This window comes from Microcaecilia unicolor, chromosome 9 (assembly GCF_901765095.1).
Source record: "Microcaecilia unicolor chromosome 9, aMicUni1.1, whole genome shotgun sequence".
NCBI lineage: Eukaryota > Metazoa > Chordata > Amphibia > Gymnophiona > Siphonopidae > Microcaecilia > Microcaecilia unicolor.
Window position 1 is genome coordinate 5687348 of NC_044039.1, and position 20785 is coordinate 5708132.

A 20785-nucleotide genomic window follows, 5' to 3' on the forward strand; every position below is an offset into this window, starting at 1 on the left:
TTCAAACCAGTACATTGTTTTTTTAGCCCAATAAACCATAAAATTGTACTGCTTTGTCACCCTCCTGTCTCCATGCATATCTCACCTGTCCCTGTCTTATCCACCCCCATCCTGTTAGACTGTCACTGGAACGCTTTGACGTTTCACTTATATATACTGTCATCTACCAACATTTGCTTATTTCTGATCTGACGAAGAAGGGCAACCTTCGAAAGCTAATCAAGACATGTATTAAGTTATGTCCAATAAAAAAAGGTATCATCTTATTTTCTTTTCCATATTTTATTTCTATTGATTGACATCTTATTAAAACATTAAACTTGGCAATGCTTTATTTAACAAAAACTTAGAAAAAAAGAGTCTCCTGTTTTAACCTGTTTTGAACACCAGATGGTGCTCAAACAAACCAGCATAAACATCAATTCACTCTCCGTGGGTAGATACTGGAAGCTGTCATTCCATGCAGATTTGGGATAAAACAGGCCCAAACCTATTCCCCGCCCCCATCTAAACTAGTCCAGTTATGTTAAAGTGAGACAGAAGTAAGAATGTCTTCCATTCAGGATCTGGGAATATAGCAGCTCTCTAGGAAACCCTGGGCTCCATTATTATTAGGATTATTATATCATAGCATACCCCCAAACTGTTGGTGAGGCATGATAATCAAATAGTGGAAAATAAATCAATTTATTTCATACTCCAAAAACAGGCACAGGAAAAGTTGGTCTAGGAGAGTTAGAGGCCCATTTTCAAAGCACATAGACTTATAAAATATTTCATAGGCTACTATCAACTTTGTAAGTCTAAATGCTTTGAAAATACACCTCATGACATGTAACTTTGTAAGTCCATGTGCTTTGAAAATGAGCACCTTAGTGTCTCCAGGAAATTGGAACAGGGTGGCAGGTCTTCCAGGGTGGGGGGTAGGGTACATATGTAAATTAAATAAACCACATCCACCCAACCAATCATCAAAACAAACCTCCTAAACTATCCTATCTAACACCATCTTCTATAATTCCTCATCCATCTTCTGCTTTTTGATTGTATCCAAGATCCTGTCATGACTTTGTCATAACAACACTCTGTAAGCCACATTGAGCCTACAAATAGGTGGGAAAATGTGGGGTACAAACGCAATAAATAATAACAATCTCAGTAAAAGCTGGTATATTTCAGAGATACATTTTAAGCAAATGTGTTGAGAATCAGGGCAGGAGAAGTATATAAGTGGGGCAAGAAATTAAGCTAAAGGTAATCTGACCTCTGTAATGGCTTAGCTAGAACTTTCTCTGAGGACATATCCCTTACTGCAGATGTCGGGGGTTCTCCAGTCGATCAGGATACCCTTCCTCGCACACATCATGGCATAGGTGGACACTGCGGAACACAAGCACTCCTCGCCATCTGCGCAAGAGCACACGTCATAACGGCAATTCTTTAGGTACGGAGAAGGAGTGACCTCTTGGTGGCATGGCTGGAATGTAGGTGACATCAGAAGGAAGCACATTTCCTCAGCATAGTGAGCTACAATGAGAAGAAACAGCAATGGCCGACACTTAACAATCGAAAACTCTACTTCAAAGTTTTGGAGTAGTGTCCAATTAGGCATGTTCTGCTCCATAAAATAGCCAGAGTCTGTCTATCTGTCTGTCTATATGTCCATCCGAATGTATAAACTTGTAGGACTCTGTTTACTAAGTGTGCTGAGCAGTTAATGTACAAATTAGCACGTGCTAACACATTGGCACGGTAATTTACCATGCTGGCATGGTAGTTAGCTCTAACTAATTCATGCTTTGTTGGGGGGGGGGGGGGGGTCAGACCTGAGTGGGTTATGGGCAGAGAATGGTCATAAACCGCACACTGCAATTAGTACAAAATATTTACCACATCTGTCACTTGTGAAGAGCCAGTAACTGTATCCACACTACTTGTGAACATGTGATAAACAGGTATTCCCTACAGTAACAACAGGGGACGTGTTGGGTGCCTCCCAGAAATTAGCACACTGCTTATGTACTTACTACATGTTAATTTTTGTAGTTAAAATGCTATAAGTGCAAAAAATTACCATAGCTTAGTAAACAGGCTGCTTAGTTTTAGAAGTGCAAAAAGGCAGCATCATCAGTGTTCCAGAAGGGCCCCAACCCCAGCTGATGCAGAAAGAGAAGACCCTGCCAGCAAGGTGGGTGGGGAAGGAAGGATGACAAGAGATGGAAGGGATAAGGGAGGGGAAAAGGAGAGGGGAAGGGAAAGGGGGTACAATGGGAGAAGGAAGTGCAGATTCATGCCACCCCTTATGCATAACCCTGACCTATATAAAACAATCCCCTTGCACATCTTTTCCCCTGTGCACAAACAACCCCAGCACACATCTCATATACACACACATCCTATGTGCAAACCATCCCCTCTTAGTGCATATCAACCCTTCCCTCTACCCACACCCCTCCATTTACACACACCCCACCCTTACACTCACACTCTATCCCCCCAGTCTCTCACTGCCTAAGCAATCACACACTTATCCACCCAACCCACTCAGCGAAATGCATCTCTGTCCAATATTTAGAGCAGAGGGTCTCAACCCAGTCCTCAGAACCCAGCCAGTCATGTTTTCAGGCTATCTGCAATAAATATATGCTTGAGAGAAATTTACATGTACTGCCTCCACTGTATGCCAAACCATCTCCTGGGTATTCGGAAAATCTTACTAGCTGGCTGTGTCCTGAGGAATGTGTTGAGAACCACAGACTTGGAGCATGCAAGTTCAAAGGGTTTATAATTTGGGAGGTGCTGGGTTGCTGTTCTTCCAGTGCATTACATAATGTATTGTGTGGTGTGTAGTTGTGCTTCTACTTCATAAACTCATCGCGGTGAAATCAGCCAATAGCAACAATGTCCCAAGTACTTTAGAATGCGTTAACCTCAACTGCTGAGAGCTCAGACCAGAACAGATAATTATCTGCGTGCGATGTACATGTACTCTGTTTTATTTTCAGCCTGATACTAGGGTTCCATGCTACATGGGTGTACTAGGACACTAAATCATAGCAGCTTGATTTCCCTTTCATATTGCACTATACACAGTGATATGGGTACACATGGTCAAAGATGCCTTGCTATGAGTTCAACTGTCATGCACGTTCTACTGTAGAGACTAAGATATGTATAGATGCTGATGTCCTCCAGGGATGTGGACAGCTATTGACTGATATAATCCCTGGTCTGAGGCCCCCAAATGCATTCACATGGGAACAGTGGGCTATATTTGAAGAAGGCCTCAAAAATGCTACAACAGACTGATTTTTCTACCTCGTTTAGGGTTGAGGTTACAAGGGTCAGGGTCTGCTTTCACCACGTCAACACAATCTCTATTTAACTTCCAGGAGTTTCCAAAGTCTTCCACTAGGGCTTCCACCAGGCTGGAGGGTGTAAGAAAATCATCCCCATGGTTGCCGTTGTAGTTTCCACACAAGCCAGAGGTAATGCCAGCATATATGGGTGAAACCTAGCAAAGGAGAAGTCATACAGTAACATATTATGAAAATTACTGTGGTCAGACCATAAATTAGATGAACATGAAATATATGAGAACATGATATTGGAATCCTGAGGTAAAGTATATGCCATCAAATCCAGTTGGTGCCCTTTTTCATGGGTGCTTTGAGATGGAGGCAATTGAAAACCTAAAGTAGATAGGACGGAGATAAGATCCACCACTTTAGAATCTGAGCGTGATTCCAAATGTAAATTAACATCCCCTAACAGAAGGTTGTTTCTAGAATATAACATATTTCTAGTAACAAAATCATTAAAAATATCTTTAGCTTGTGACCATTTACCAGGAGGACAATAGAATAGTCACATGTTAACGAACCATCAAGAGAACTATCTTCTAACTGACAGCAAAAAAATTTGTAACTCTAGAAGATTAAGCAACTCTAACAACTTGAGTTCAAAAAGGTTCTTATGCATTATAGCTATCCCACATCCTCTTTTCCCTTTCCTTGATACTGTTCTAATTTTATATCCTAATAGATAAAGATCATTTATTATAGGATCATCCTCAGAAAAGTCCAAGTCTCTATTAAAAATAAACAGCCTGGTTGGTCCTCTTCTAGCCAATCTTAGACCAGAGGGGCCTTGTTAACTATTGACCTAATGTTTAAAAAATAACAGACATAGGAACTTGAAAGTTGGGAACTTCTTTAAACACTTTTGGCTTTAAATTAGATTGCTTGGAAGCCCGTAATGGGTACTTATATCTCTTTTGTGCAAGTGATCTAGAATTTAACAAGACGTCAATAGATTTTGGCATAGCATCCATACAATTCACTAAAGTTCGTGTCCATAAATGTAATTCTGAAATAACTCTTGGATAATGAGTAATTGACAGGATAGATGGACTAATGAAGGACAGCTCCGGAATAAGAGGGCATAGGATGAAGATAAGAGGAAATAGGCTTAGGAGGAATCTAAGAAAATACTCTTTCACAGAAAGCGTGGTGGAAGCATGGAATGGCCTCCCGGTGGAGGTCGTGGAGACGAGGACTGTGACAGAATTTAAGAAAGTGTGGTACAGGCACGTGGGATCCCTTAGGAAAAAGAGGAGTTAGTGGTTGCTGAGGAAAGGCAGACTGGATGGGCCTTTTGGCCCTTATCTGCCATCATGTTTTCTAAGTTTCTGCAAAAGTGAGAAAGAGAGTCAGAGAGACAGAAGAAAGCAGGAAGACTGGAGAGAGAGAGACAGAGGCAGGGAGAAGTGAGAGGTTGGGTGGAAAAAGTAGGGTTGCCAACTGGATCCAGATTCATTTGACAATTTTGATCCAATCCTGACTTTACTCCATTGCACATTGTAGTTCTGATTTCCCCATTGTGTTCCCTGAGAAAAGCAAGACTATATGTCCCCGCATGCAGTGGGATAAACCCAGGACTGGATCAACCCTGTCAGATGAATCTGGATCCAGGTGCAACCTTAGGAGGAAGGGAGAAAAGCAGGAGAGGCACGGAAGAATGAGAGAGATTGGGCGCAGGGGAGAGCTTTTTGTGTGACGCTGCCAGAGAACAATTGTCTGTAGTTTGTGAAAGAAGGTTCCTAATCTCCTAATCACTGAATTATTAATTTTGTTAGTAGATTTTTCACTGAGTTTAGGGATATTTTGTCATTTAGTGTTATTGCGTTTCATAGATCACCCGTAATATACTTTTTTACATTAAATATTTAATTTTTTAAAACGTTAAACCAAAGAAACCTTTTGGTGCTTAGTTGAGAAGAGTAGCCATGTCAGTCTTGCAGCTTGTAGCAAAACTTGCCTCCTCCCCTCCCCCACCCTAGATAGAGAGAGAGAGAGAGAGAAAGAAACTCTATCTTTGATTTTCAAGGCTCTGAAACCAAATGGGCCAGAGTACCTAAAAGATAAGTTAGCCCTCTACACACCTTTGAGGCCTCTCTTGAAGAGCATCACTCTCTGTACTCCCATCAAAAGAAATTGCACAACAAAATGAAAGCAGAAAAGGTCAATGAAAATCTATTTCCACCAGAAGGATGCAGGTTCAACAAGCCACCCTTTTACATTGCCTAAAAAAGTGGACTTAGAAGTCTAAAAAGCCTTCTAAGTGGAGGAGTGGCCTAGTGGTTAGGGTGGTGGACTTTGGTCCTGGGGAACTGAGGAACTGAGTTCGATTCCCACTTCAGGCACAGGCAGCTCCTTGTGACTCTGGGCAAGTCACTTAACCCTCCATTGCCCCATATAAGCCGCATTGAGCCTGCCATGAGTGGGAAAGCGCGGGGTATAAATGTAACAAAAATAAAATAGATACTATTGGAGATTGTACATGGAATGTTGCTATTCCACTAGCAACATTCCATGTAGAAGGCTGCGCAGGCTTCTGTTTCTGTGAGTCTGACGTCCTGCACGTACATGCAGGACGTCAGACTCACAGAAACAGAAGCCTGCACGGCCACATTGGTGATCTGCAAGGGCCGACTTCTACATGGAATGTTGCTAGTGGGACTCTGGGCAAGTCACTTAACCCTCCATTGCCCCATGTAAGCCGCATTGAGCCTGCCATGAGTGGGAAAGCGCAGGGTACAAATGTAACAAAAATAAAAATAATTTGCCTAGAGAACATGTAATCTCTACCCAGCAAGCCTGTTTGCTTTGTTTTAACATAAGAAAAATTCAGATAAATACTTTTGGCAGTTCCATGCAGTGATAACCTACTTTCAGCAGCAGTTTGCCATGTCCATCCCAGTCTATCTCCATTTCATCCTTGTAGGTGAGATGGATTGCTGACATCACGGTGCGTTGGATATGGACAGCCCCTGGGAAGAAAGTGCACTGGGATTCAAACACACAGTATTCTCAGCCTGGGTGAGGGTGTTGTCAGTTGGTGTTGGGCAGAAAGAACAGACCTGGTATTTTTCTCTCTCCCAGGAAAAACTAGGAACGAGGCATGAATTCCGAGATTTAAAAACATTAAACAAGTGTTGGAGAGAAGTAATAGCCAACAAACAAGTTATATGTAAGTTCTTCTTACAGGCCAACTCAACATATCTGTGATTAGATTGTAAAGAACATTCAAAGTGCTAGGAGTATGCAAATTTGTAAGTCTATGTGCTTTGAAAATGAGATGAGTCTCAAAGACTATTTGGCCTACCAGTCTACCCAGCCTTAACCTCTTGCGCAGCTCGATAAACCCTCCCCCTCGTTCAGAAAACCTCTGTGTTTGTTCCAGGGTTTCTTGAATTCTGAGACTGTCCTTATCTCCGCTACCTTCACTGGGAGCTTGTTCTATGTGACCTCCTTCCTTTCACCCTCCTCTTCCCTCATTCCAAAGTTTACTTTCCATTAATTCCTTGGAAGTATGTCAAACTAGCTAGAAATACAGTTTGCACTGAGATCCTATTTACCGATTACTGTTTTAACATAGAGGAGTGTGGTAGCCGTGTTAGTCCACTCTTAAGGTTATCAATAGAAATCAAACAAAATAAAACACGGAAAAGAAAATAAGATGATACCTTTTTTATTGGACATAACTTAATACATTTCTTGATTAGCTTTCAAAGGTTGCCCTTCTTCGTCAGATCGGGTTCTACATGGAACGTTGCTACTCTTTGAGATTCTGCTGTGGAATCTTGTCACTCTTTAGCATTCCGGAATCTTGCTATTCTTTGGGGTTCTACATGTAGAGAGGTGTGGTAGCCGTGTTAGTCCACTCTTAAGGTTATCAATAGAAATCAAACAAAATAAAACATGGAAAAGAAAATAAGGTGATACCTTTTTTATTGGACATAACTTAATACATTTCTTGATTTGTTTGATTTCTATTGATAACCTTAAGAGTGGACTAACACGGCTACCACACTCCTCTACTTAAGATGGAAGATACCGCATACAGCCGCATGAAAAAGCAAATGAACAAACTTTTGGAAAAAGAAACAAAAGTGAATTACCTTCGAAAGCTAATCAAGAAATGTATTAAGTTATGTCCAATAAAAAAGGTATCATCTTATTTTCTTTTCCATGTTTTATTTTGTTTGATTTCTATTGATAACCTGTTTTAACATAGAAACATGGAATATGATGGTAGGTGCAGACTCCAAGTCCCATCTGGTCTCCTTGTATAGCGTTAGAGCAACAGCATTTCCCAACCAGAGTGCCTCAGACTTGATCAGTTTTGCACAGAAAAGTTGCCACTACATTTTGCTAAGGTCCTTATCAACACCTGGGCTCTTCACTCTGCTCCTCATAACAAGAGATGTCATAATAACGCGAAGAGTAACTATATAAAAACCGCCTGCATTTAAGTGCCCCATTGCACATATAAATTCAGGGGAAATAGCACGCACATAAGCACCACCCCCAAATTCTATATATAGAGCTCAAAACCGTGTATGCAAATATGGGCGTGCGCCCAATTTGTGTTTGCAATTTAACTGAACAACAAGCCAATTAGCAGCAATAATTGGCACCAATTGGCACCAATTAGAATTTACACATGCATCTTCCTAGTTGGGATTCTATAAAGATGCAAGCATAAATCTTTCGCATGGATCCAAAAAGGGAGGGGACTAGGCAGATGATGGGTGTTCCCAGAATTTGCACGCAGTGTTATAGAATGTGGTAGATCTGCGCCTAATTTCAGTGCAAGGATTTACACCAGGTTTCAGTTGGTGTAAATCTTCATGCTCAAAATTGGGTGCAAATCCCAGCTCTAAGCCCCGTTCTATAAATGGCGCCCAACTCGGAGCGCTTAGCACTCATTTTTTTTTTAATGTCCAAGTTTGTGCACCATTTACAGAATCTAGTCCCATAAGTGCTTTTCTATAAGGGACACATGGGTACTACTGCACATAACTGCAAGGGGCGTACATGTGGGAGGAAAATGGATAGGTCAAAAGTGTGTCTCAACTTACATGCGTAACTTACAGAATACCATAAATTACGCATGCCCCTGTTCCATTTGCATACCCGCAGAAACACCATATCTATGCATAAATTTTAGGTATGCCGATGCCAATGCCGATTTACCTAGTATTCTATCATGGAATCGGGGTGCTCAGATGCCATTATAAAATACGCGCTCCATGTCCTGCATTGGTGTACCTAAAAGGAGGCCCCCACTCATGGAATAGTAGACATTGGAAGATAAAGACCACATTGATCCACCCAGGCTGCCAAGTTGATGTTCATCCACTTTGGTTTCCTACCACTGCTCTCCACATCTGTTCCAAACATAACTGAAATCTACTGGTGACATAGGGGGATCCCACCAGAGGTTCCTGCTGTGATACAACATGACTCCAATGTGATGGGTCCATATGTGTCTCCAGTCCTTCTCTCCCTTTGTTTTATAATTTGGAAGACATTGAAGGATCTTTCAGTATTTTCCTAGCTCTTTTTTTTTTTTTTTTGGTCATATGATTCCTCCTCATGTCCACACTGCCTGCCCTGTACAGAAAGGTTCTCCACACAACATCTTTGTTACCGAAGGTATGCTGTGGGTTTGAAAAGGTTGGGAAACATTGCGTAGACAAAAGCTAATCTGCAGCTTTCCTTCCACCTCCATGCAACTAAGGATTCTCTGTGCTTACCCCGTGCTCTCTGGAATTCTTGCTTCTTTTTTTCAGCAGATGAATCGCAAACCATTTGGGGGAATTCCTGTACTTCTTGATGTTCTATCTATTCAAAAGATGCTCAAGAAAATTCTATCTATCCAATCCATGTATACTATGCATCCGCATTATCTATCTATCTATCTATCTATCTATCTATCTATCTATCTATCTATCTATCTATCTATCTATCTGTCTGTCTATCTATCTATCTAATCCATATACCCTATCAAGCCACAGGATCTATCTATCGATCCAATCCATGTATCCTATCCATTGACGTATCTATCGATCTAATGCATGTATCCTATTCATCCACAGTATCTTTCTATCTATCCAATCCATCTCTTAACATGAGAGTCAAGGTAATTAATACTATATTTTTCAAATTAAAACTTGTAAGAAGGTTGAGGGATTATTTATCCTTTGAAAACTTTCATCTGGTGGTTCAAAGCATAGTAATACCTATTTTGATTATTGTAACGTTTTATCCTTAGGTCTACCGAAATACGCCTTACGGTTATTACAGATAGCACAGAATGCTGCAGCCCATGTATCTATCTATCTATCTATCTATCTATCTATCTATCTATCTATCTATCTATCCAGTTAGAATAGCAGCCATCAGCTTTTTCATAGATATATAAAGCAAATCCATAAACAGCAGGTATTATGGAACTGAAATAAAACATATTCTGAGATTTTTTTTTCACTAGCATTTTGGCTATAGGAGGCCTGAACTGACATTTCCCATGTGCAGGTCATGTGCCAGGCAGACACTGAGGGTCTATTTATGGTTTTTCCAAACAATTGTGCCCCCCTGAGTTAAAAGGTACCAAAAGTGACATATATATCACAAGATAGAGGGATATCAACTGTATAATTCAGCGGAATTTCAGCATCAGGTATGGGTTAATTATATCTTTAACAAATGAGAAATATTTATTAATTAAAAAGTTCATTTTTTTGTAAAAACACTTTTGAAAAATAACAAACTTACAACATCTATATCTCTGTAATCCATAGAAAGCTATGGATAAAAGCTTGACCCTACCCGACCCTATAAGTACATAAGTACATAAGTAGTGCCATACTGGGAAAGACCAAAGGTCCATCTAGCCCAGCATCCTGTCACCGACAGTGGCCAATCCAGGTCAAGGGCACCTGGCACGCTCCCCAAACGTAAAAACATTCCAGACAAGTTATACCTAAAAATGCGGAATTTTTCCAAGTCCATTTAATAGCGGTCTATGGACTTGTCCTTTAGGAATCTATCTAACCCCTTTTTAAACTCCGTCAAGCTAACCGCCCGTACCATAGTACACAAAACTTTTAAAAATGAAAGTTGCCCAGATGTATTCACTTTTGGTACCTTTTCATTCAGTGGGTCACAATTGGTTCATACATCAGAAAGCATGAGTGTGATCTAAAGAGAAAAGGGGTATTCCAATTATAACTTAGATTGTGAGCCCTCCAGGGACAGAGAAATACCCAATATACCTGAATGTAACTCACCTTGAGCTACTACTGAAAAAGGTGTGAGCAAAATCCAGATAAATAAGCACATAAGCACCGCCATACTGGGAAAAGACCAAGGGTCCATCAAGCCCAGCATCCTGTCTCCGACAGTGGCCAATCCAGGCTTCAAGAACCCGGTAACCCCCCCCCCCCCCCCCAAAAAAAAAACAAAAACAAACAAACCTTAATTCTTAATAATGTTCAATGGACTTTTCTCTCAGGATTCTGTACAAACCCCCCTTAAACTCCGTAAGGCCAGCTGCTGTCACTACATTCTCCAACAACGAGTTCCAGAGTCCAACTACACACTGAGCAAAGAAAAACTTTCTCCTATTTGTTTTAAATCTACCACATTCTAGCTTCATCTTGTGTCCCCTGGTTTTGTTGTTGTTTGAAAGTGTAAACAAATGCTTCACATCTGTCCGCTCTACTCCGCTCATTATCTTGTAGACTTCTATCATATCACCCCTCAGCTGCCTTTTCTCCAAGCTGAAGAGCCCTAACCTTCTCAGCCTTTCCTCATAGGGAAGTCGTTCCATTCCCTTTATCATTTTCGTCGCCCTTCTCTGCACCTTCTCCAATTCCTTTATATTGAATCATTTCTGATCCACTACTCTACTGCATTATCCCAAGGTGAGCTTGCTTATCCTCACATTGTCTCACATTGAGGGGACATGGGATGAATCTCGAAGGGAGAAAGGCATAAGATGACGTCAATCAGAATAGATTTAACAGAAGCAAAATTTTCGAGGTAGCTTCTCCCAACTAGGAGAAGAAAAGGGGGTAAGAGCTAAAATGTCTGAAAACCTACTGAGTTTCTGAGACAGCCAGAGAACTGAGCTGAATGGGAAGAAATTGAACAAAGCCATGTTTCTCTGCACGTATGGTTATAATTTCTCACTCACAGCTTTCCGTGTACCAGCATGTTTGATTGGGAAATTAAGGATAAATGTTTATACAGGAGTTCCATCTCCCTCCTAGCTCATTCCGGCAATTGTCCATCCCAAATGGCTCACAATGATAGCCATCAGAAAAGACACTGCTCTCAGCTCTCTCCATTTTATAGGGACAACGTTACATTAATTCAACCAAAAAGACTAAATTACCACAAGAGCTGAGTTATTAAGATGACAGTAAGGGACCATAAACCAATTGATCAAGATAGACGGTCATGTGATCGGGCCATTTTCAACATCGAGTAATGTCTATTAAGCTTATTTGCTGCTTTTATCAGGGCAAAGATCTGAGAGAATTTAATTACAGTCCACTAGAAGAGCTGTCCATGAACAGAGCCCCGAGGAAATAGCAGAAAATTAATTTGAGGAGAGAGCGTCTGGATTTTTATGTATTTCTTCAGAGAAGTGTGTGAGGAGTGGCAGAGAAAGCAGTATGCAGAGCTGGCAGTCTCTCTGAAGACGCTCCTTAAAATTACACATGACTACCAAAGACAGCTAAGAGATGACCATAAGCAAAAACATTTGCACCCAGGGTGACCCTTTTACTAAAGAGTGTTAAGTTCTAATGCATGCTTAGACTTACAGCATGTTACAGTATTTTGCTTCTTAGCGTAGGTTAAGTGAGCATTATCTATCTTTTGGGGGGGGGGGCTGTCATGGGCAGAGAATGGGCGTGGAAGCATTTACCAACTAGCATCTTTGCATTAGTGTGTCCTAACTGGCAAACATTGAGTTAATGTGGGATCACTTAGCGCCTCCTAAATAGGTTGATCCACCCAGGGTCCGACTGGGTTAATGGCTAGCGGTAAGGTCTCAGACCCAAAATGGAAGTGCTGCAATTTTGATTTTGCCACCTGTCCATTTTCGGCAAAAATTTTTAAAAGACCTTTTTAATTGGTGTGCTGAAAAATGGATCGGCGCGTGCCCAAAACCTGCGCCTACACTACCGGAAGCCATTTTTTCAGCGCGCCTTTGTAAAAGGACCCTTTAGCGTGATTCTATAAAGGGTATGCGTCCTTTACGGAATCATGCTTAGCATATAACTAGGCTTAACTCTCGGCGGCCTGCAATTAGGCTTGCTTATAAGCAGGCCTGGTTGTAGGAGCCTACAGTTAGGTGAGATTCTACATATATGTGCATAAATTTTAGGAATGACCCAAAATGCCCCAGCCACACCCCCAAACAGTTACACATGTTAGAATTTTCCTGCAGATTGTTATAGAACACGATATGCATGTGAATGCTAATTAGGGCCAATTAGTGCTAATTGGTTATTACCACATGAGCGCTGATTGGTTCATTATTCAATTATGCAGTGGCGTACCTGGGGGGGGCGGTGGGTGCGGTTCGCCCTGGGTGCACGCCGCTGGGGGGGTGCTGCGCGCCTGTCCGCTACGTTCGTTCTGTGATCCCTCTGCCCCGGAACAGGTTACTTCATGTTCCGTGGCAGAGGGAGCATGGAAACAAACGAAGCGGACAGGCGCGCGGCACCCACCCCCAGAGGCGTGCACCCGGGGGGGGGGGGTTCTTTCACCTGGGGGGGTTGCACTGCACCCGGGGGGCAGGGCGCATCGGCGATCCGCCCCGGGTGTCAGCCCCCCTAGGAACGCCACTGCAATTACGTTATGTCACACTAAGTCTGGGCTTAGCTTGTAGGAAACTCTTGCATTAAGACTCACTAAGCCCAGATTCTAATGATCTTTAGTATAAGACGCCCTACAGTGGCTAATATGAAGGAAATTAAAATTTAACCATGCAGCTTTATAGTTCCCTTTCTGGGCTTCATGGCAGGAAATGCAATTAGTAATAAGCTTGTTTGCCACGGCAGATTTGAGCTGACCTGTCTGACATCTACTCTGGCACGCATGCCAACATCAGGGAATAATGAGAGAATTAAAAAAAAAAAAAGGACGCATTTTACCATCCAATAAAACTTGCTGACACACTGAGTCCATTGGAAAGCACAAGGTAGAGGAAGATCTTCTCTTCCTGTTGGACAGTATCAGAATTATCTGTGTGACTTGCTTAATATGAGAATGTCAGAAACATCTTCCACAGGACGTTGAAACCCTCTGCTCAGCTAAGAAAGCAAATATAATGTTAGGAATTATTAGGAAAGGAATGGAGAACAAAACTGAGAATATTGTAATGCCTTCATATGTCTCTGTTGTGTGACCGCACCTCGAATGCTGCGTGCAATTCTGGTCACCACATCTGAAAAAAGATATAGCAGAAATAGAAAAGGTACAGAGAAGGGCGACGAAAATGATAAATGGGATGGGACGACTTCCCTATGAGGAAAGGCTAAAGCGGCTAAGGCTGTTCAGCTTGGAGAAGAGACGGCTGAGGGGAGATATGATAGAGTTCTATAAAATAATGAGTGGAGTGGAACAGGTAGACGTGAATCGTTTGTTTACTCTTTCCAAAAATACTAGGACTAGGGGGCACACAATTAAACTACAAAGTAGTAAATTTAAAACGAATTGGAGAAAATATTTACTTTACTTTATTTCTTTTTAGTTGCAAGCACTCCCAGACTGAGTTCAGCACGAATTATATCAACAGATCAAGTACATTGTTACATTTTAGACTCGACACATTTCATTTCTTCACTCAAGGTGTAATTAAACTCTGTTATTCGTTGCCAGGGAATGTGGTAAAAGCAGTTAGTTTAGCAAGGTTTAAAAAAAAGGTGTGGATAATTTCCTAAAAGAAAGGCCATAAGCCATTATTAAGACGGACTTGGGAAAATCCACTGCTTATTTTTACGATAAGCAGCATAAAATCTGTTTTACTGTTCTGGGATCTTGTCATGTGCTTGTGGCCTGGATTGGCTACTGTTGGAAACAGGATACTGGGCTTGATGGACCTTCGGTCTGTCCCAGTATGGCAGCGCTTATGTTCTTATGCTCTTCTTATGTGCGTAGGATGGTAACAAAAAAGAAAAGATGTTTTAGGTGCAGTTGGATAAGAAAATACGTTCTGTGGGTAACTTCTCTTATCACGGCATGCACAGGTCTCCAATCAATAACAGTCACCAGTCGGACCCTGGGTGGATCAACCATATAGTTCAAGGTCCCCAGTGCCACTGGGCCTAACTGACTGTCACGGTTTCAGGTCAGAAGTAGGAGGTGGAGGCAAATGCGGCTGGGAATCGCTGCTTCCCTCTGGGCCTCCTTAACCTGGCTGTGCCCCTAGCCTATATACTTCCTAGGTCCTGACCTTCTGGCTCCACCCCTCCAGTGTCACTTCCCCCTTGAGCAGGACTATTGTCCTTAAGGTGTTTCTGACACTGTGAGGGAGTATCCTTAAGGGGAAGTGGCCATGTTCTATAGACTCCCTCACACCCCACAAAATGCAACCTCCATTAGAACATGGGGAAAGCATACACTCAATTACACCTGGAAATCATAAAAGCACAAGACTCAAAAATTGTTCTGGATCAACAATGTGTGTGAAGAACCAGAAGAGCCTGAATGATTGTTTGTTATGAATGCATTTTACTTGAATGAAAAGGTATCACCTTGCATTCTTTTTCTGTAGTTTTGTTTTCGTTTATATTAAGTAGCCTTTAATTTTATACCTCCTAAGATCGATTTTCCCTGATGTTGGTAGTATCAAACCTACCTTGCATTAGAGGAAGCTGAATGTCTTGACCGTCCACAGAGACTCCTCCTCCATGCTTCAATTTAATTGTGACATTTTGCCCATCCAGCAGTCGTACCAAAGCTGATCGGGTGCACACGGCATCGTGGTCGTCTGCACACTAAGCAAGATTCATTACAACGTTACAAAACCTCCAAATAACCATGCCCCAAGCAACAGAGGCTTTTCACACCCCTTCCTTTCTAGGCTTGCTTCTTTGCAAATTTCTAATAGGTTCAAAATGGCAGCCTTGGGTACCTCTGTTTCAGGCCATCACCCTGCTTGCCCACCACTTGGGTCAACCTTGCCAAAGTGGTGAGTGGCTTTGGAGAAACAATGTTGAAAATTGTCAAAAGAAATAAATCAAACCAGGATTTTGAAACTAGGGGGGGGGGGGGTTAATGGTTTCTCTCATTTTGTGTCTAGGGGGAAAATTTTTCATACCTTTGCTCTTCGATGTCTGCAGTCATGTAGTTGAAGATTTCGCCTATGTACTCACATATATCCACTAGGGCAGTGCTTCTCAACCCTCTCCTGGAGGCACTCTGAGCCAGTCTTTCCGAGCACTCTACCAGAACCCTCATCCACACCCTTGTCACCTCTCGTTTAGACTACTGCAATCTGCTTCTTGCTGGCCTCCCACTTAGTCACCTCTCCCCTCTCCAGTCGGTTCAAAACTCTGCTGCCCGTCTCATCTTCCGCCAGGGTCGCTTTACTCATACTACCCCTCTCCTCAAGACCCTTCACTGGCTCCCTATCCGTTTTCGCATCCTGTTCAAACTTCTTCTACTAACCTATAAATGTATTCACTCTGCTGCTCCCCAGTATCTCTCCACACTCGTCCTTCCCTACACCCCTTCCCGTGCACTCCGCTCCATGGATAAATCCTTCTTATCTGTTCCCTTCTCCACTACTGCCAACTCCAGACTTCGCGCCTTCTGTCTCGCTGCACCCTACGCCTAGAATAAACTTCCTGAGCCCCTACGTCTTGCCCCATCCTTGGCCACCTTTAAATCTAGACTGAAAGCCCACCTCTTTAACATTGCTTTTGACTCGTAACCACTTGTAACCACTCGCCTCCACCTACCCCCCTCTCTTCCTTCCCGTTCACAATTAATTGATTTGATTTGCTTATTTTATTTATTTTTTGTCTATTAGATTGTAAGCTCTTTGAGCAGGGACTGTCTTTCTTTTATGTTTGTGCAGCGCTGCGTATGCCTTGTAGCGCTATAGAAATGCTAAATAGTAGTAGTAGTAGTAGTACCAAAGTGAATATGCATGAGATAAATTTGATAAATATTGGAGATTCGCTATTGGAGATTCATTGCATGTGACTCTCTCTCTCATGCATATTCATTGAACTAATCCTGAATGTGCAGCTGGTTTTTATGGGGCATCCAAGGGAGGGTTGAGAAGCACCTCATTAAAGATGGGCAAAATAGTTTGGGTTTTCTGTGAAGCTCCTCTGACCCAAGGGAAGTGAAGGGATAGATTATTATCTGTGAACCAGTTGAAGATCACCTCCCCCCATCCCTATTCCCACTTACACTACAGTTCTGGGGAAATCCTCACAAAGAACAGTGGGCATATGGATACATAAAAAAGACTAATACAATTTTGGTGTTCTTCCTTTCAAAGCTCCACTAGAACATCTATGTTCAAACGCGGTATCAGGGAATAGCTGCTAAACCTGTTCTGTTACCACTTGTTTTGGATTTAACATTGAATAATTAAAGTACAGTATTATTGTGTGTGTGTGCGTGCGTGTGTGCTTAGTCTGCAAGGCTTCGTTCTGTTTCTGTGAGTCTGACATTCTGCACGAACAACGTGCAGGACATCAGACTCAGAAATAGAATGAAGGAAGAAGAGGACCTTGGTTGGCGGGGGCTGGAGTCCCCCGCCAGCAAAGGTAGGCGATGGCTGTGACGGGGAAGGGTTGGCGGCGGGAGGGGGGTCGAGAGGGTCGTCGGCAGGGGGGGGGTCAAAGTTGGTGGTGGCGGCGGGGGGTGGGTCGGCAATGGTTGGGGGGGGGGCTAAAATGTGCCCCCTTACCTTGGGATCTGGATCCCTTCCTGCCAAAATCTGGCTACGCCCCTGGTGTGTGTGTGTACATGTGTGCTCAGTTTTTAGTGATGTTGTTCTCTTAATGTGCTTCTATCTCATCCCTTCACTTTCCTCTCCCATGTCTAAGTTCTGTTTTTGCACTAATGCAGGGGAAGGGGTGGAGGTCATTCATCGACTTCTGAAGATCAGCTACAGGGGAGAAACACTACTTGAAATGTTTGAATTTAACTACTGTAAATTGTTCTTCAATTATTATTCTGCAATTATTTAATTTTACTGTTAATTGCTTGAGATAAGAGCACTTTATAAGCTGTCATGATCATTCATTAGGGTACCCTTTTACTAAGCCGTATAAGCGTCTACGCACGCCCAAAGCATGCCAAAATGGAGTTACCAGCTACCGTATGGCTGTTGCGGTAATTTCATTTTTGGCGCGTGTCTCAAAAATATTTTTTATTTTCGGATGTACGTATTGGATGCGCACCAAGCGGCATTTGACACGCGTAGGTCATTACCGTCCAGTTACCGTGTGAGACTTTACCACTAGGTCAATGGCTGGCGGTAAGGTCTCAGACCCAAAATGGACACGCGGCTAGGGTTACCATATTTTGTCCTCTCAAAAAGAGAACACATGTCCCGCCCCATGCCATGCCCACGCCCCGTCCCTTTCACATCCTTGCCCTGCCCACGCCCTGCCCCTTTTGCATCCTCGCCCTGCCCCCTGTCACATATTCCCCTCCCCTGCTCCCCGTCACCTCCCCTCCCCTTACTTACTATCTACTGCCGCGAGGCCGCTTCAACTCTTGGCGGCCATTTTGAATCCCGAGACCGTAACAGCAACAGGATGCAGGGCAAGGGCAGCGCTCTGGGCAGGAAAGAGGGGGCTCTTTCCTGCCCCAAAGAGGTCACTAGACTACCAGGGCAGTAGATAGTAAGTAAGGGAAGGGGAAGCTAGGATAGGCCTGCCGCCCGTTTGTCCAGAAATCCAGACAAATGGGCAGACTGGCAAAACTCGTCCAGACGCCCGCATATGTCCTCAAAAAGAGGACATGTCCGGGTAAATCCGGACATATAGTAACCCTACGCGCGGCAATTTTCATTTTGCCGTACTTCCATTTTCAGCAAACATTTTAAAAAGGCAGATTTTTTACAGGTACACTGAAAAATGATTCTGTGAGCGCCCAAAACATGCATCTACACTACCGCAGGCCATTTTTCAGCATGCTTTTGTAAAAGGGCCCCTTGATAAATTGCATGTATAATCCACTGTGAGTAACCTGGGTGGGGCAGATAGAAGATAAAACCATTAGGCCCAATGTCCTTCACTCAGCACTGCCATAGACCTCACTTTTATCTACAAATTTATCTTAATTTCCTCTCGGCCCCACCCCAATACAAAACAAAGATCCCAGTATAGTCAGCCAGGGTGAAATCCACTATCGGAAACTACCTGGACGGTTTCTATCACAATGGAAAAGGAGTTGTCTTGTGTATCTTTCGCGAGCAAGTACTGGCAGATTCCGTTGAAGGTAAAATACTTATTGTCAAAGCTTTTAAAATGGGATTGTCCAGCGATAATGCACTCTCCTAAACAAGAAAGATGGAAAACAAAAATGAAAAAAAAAAAATAATAATAATACAAGTCAGCATATTTCCAATCTTCCAAGCTGCACTTTGATTTCCCAGCAATGGAAATCATACATCTCTTTCAAACAAATGGTTCTAACACCAAGGCACAAAATCAGTGTGGTTATAAACCCCAGATACAAGGCGGCAGCAGCTTCTGGGAAGTAGCAAAAAGCAGCCGTGCAAGAAGCCCAGCTCATGCCCCCTCATCAGTCTCCATGTCTCCAGGCCCAGGATCAAGGTAGCCACAAGCAGTGGCGTAGCTACATGGGGCCTGAGGGGGCCGGGGCCCCAGCAGATTCACCCCAGGACCCCCCTCCCGGCGAACCCGCCCCCGCCGCCGCCTACCTTTACTTTTGCTGGCGGGGGATCCCACTCCCCACCAGCCGACGTCTTCTCAGTCCTGCCTGCTCTTCAATTTGTTTGCTGACGTCCTGCACGTACAACGTGCAGGACGTCAGCAAACAAATTGAAGAGCAGGAAGCGACTAAGAAGAAGACGTCGGCTGGCGGGGAGTGGGATCCCCCGCCAGCAAAAGTAAAGGTAGGCTGCAGCGGCGGCGGGTTCGCGGCGGGAGGGGGGGCGGCAATGTCGGCGGTGGGGGGGGCCGTGCCGGGGGGAGGGCTAAAATGTGCCCCCTCCCCCCGGGCTCCTGCCCCCTCCCCCACGGAAGGCTGGCTACGCCCCTGGCCACAAGTAATGGTATAGACCTCAGTGAGACTAAGGGCCCCTTTTACGAAGCCGCATAGAGGGGCATAATCGAACGGCGCCAGCCAAATCGATGGCCAGCCATCTTCGGGGCCGGCTCTGCAACGGGACGGAGCCAAGCGTATTTTCGAAATACGCTTGGCGCCGGCCAAATTGCTCGCCCGGTTTTACAGCAGACTCGCCGGCGGATTGCTGGGTTTACATGAGACGGCCGGCTTCGTTTTCCAGCCATAATGGAAACCGGGCCCGGCCATCGCAAACCCGGCGAAATGCAAGGCATTTGGGCATGGGAGGAGCCAGTATTTGTAGTGCACTGGCCCCCCTGACATGCCAGGACACCAACCGGGCACCCTAGGAGGCACTTCTAAAAATTAAAAAAAACAAAGCAAAAATAGCTTCCAGGTGCATAGTACCCTTACCTTGGGTGCTGAGCCCCTCAACCCCCCCCCCAAAAAAAAAACCCACTTGCCACAACTCTACACCATTACCATAGCCCTAAGGGGTGAAGGGGGGCACCTACATGTGGGTACAGTGGGTTTTGGGGGGTTTTGGAGGGCTCTACATTAACCACCACAAGTGGAACAGGTGAGGGGGATGCGCCTGGGTCCACCTGCCTGAAGTGCACTGTACCCACTAAAAACTGCTCCAGGGACCTGCATACTGCTGTCAAGGAGCTGAGTATGACATTCCAGGCTGGCATACAGGCTGGCAAAAAAAGTTTTAGTTTTATTTTTTTTTTGGGTGGGAGGGGGATGGTGACCACTGGGGGAGTAAGGGGAGGTAATGCCCGCTTCCCTCTGGTGGTCATTTGAAGCACATTTTCCAGACTTGGTCCTAAAAATAAATGGACCAAGTCCAGCTGGCGAAATGCTCGTTCGAGCCAGCCACTTTTTTTCCATTATAAGGTGAAGTCGGCCATCTCGTACCGACGCCCCGCCCCACCCCCGTCCCGCCTTCACTACCCTACCAACACGCCCCCTTAAAGGTTGGCCAGCTCCGCAACGAAACAGCAGTTGGGGCCGGCCAAAATCGGCTTTTGATAATATCGATTTGGCCGGGATCAGGAGATCTCTGGCGATCTCCCGATTTGTGTCGGAAGATCACCGGCGATCACTTTCGACAATGAGCTGGATAGGCGCCTATG

General features: G+C 43.8%; 1 protein-coding gene across 1 annotated transcript in view; it reads right to left on the reverse strand.

Moving 5' to 3' along the window:
* Positions 1 to 20785, reverse strand: part of VWF (von Willebrand factor) — a 235651-nt gene that overhangs the window by 168757 nt on the left and 46109 nt on the right. The window contains exons 11-15 of the mRNA XM_030215570.1: positions 18758 to 18894; positions 15226 to 15364; positions 6231 to 6331; positions 3319 to 3514; positions 1312 to 1527 (exon numbers count right to left, since the gene is read on the reverse strand). Of these exons, the coding sequence (XP_030071430.1) occupies positions 1312 to 1527; positions 3319 to 3514; positions 6231 to 6331; positions 15226 to 15364; positions 18758 to 18894 (789 nt within the window). The remainder of the gene's footprint in view (positions 1 to 1311; positions 1528 to 3318; positions 3515 to 6230; positions 6332 to 15225; positions 15365 to 18757; positions 18895 to 20785) is intronic.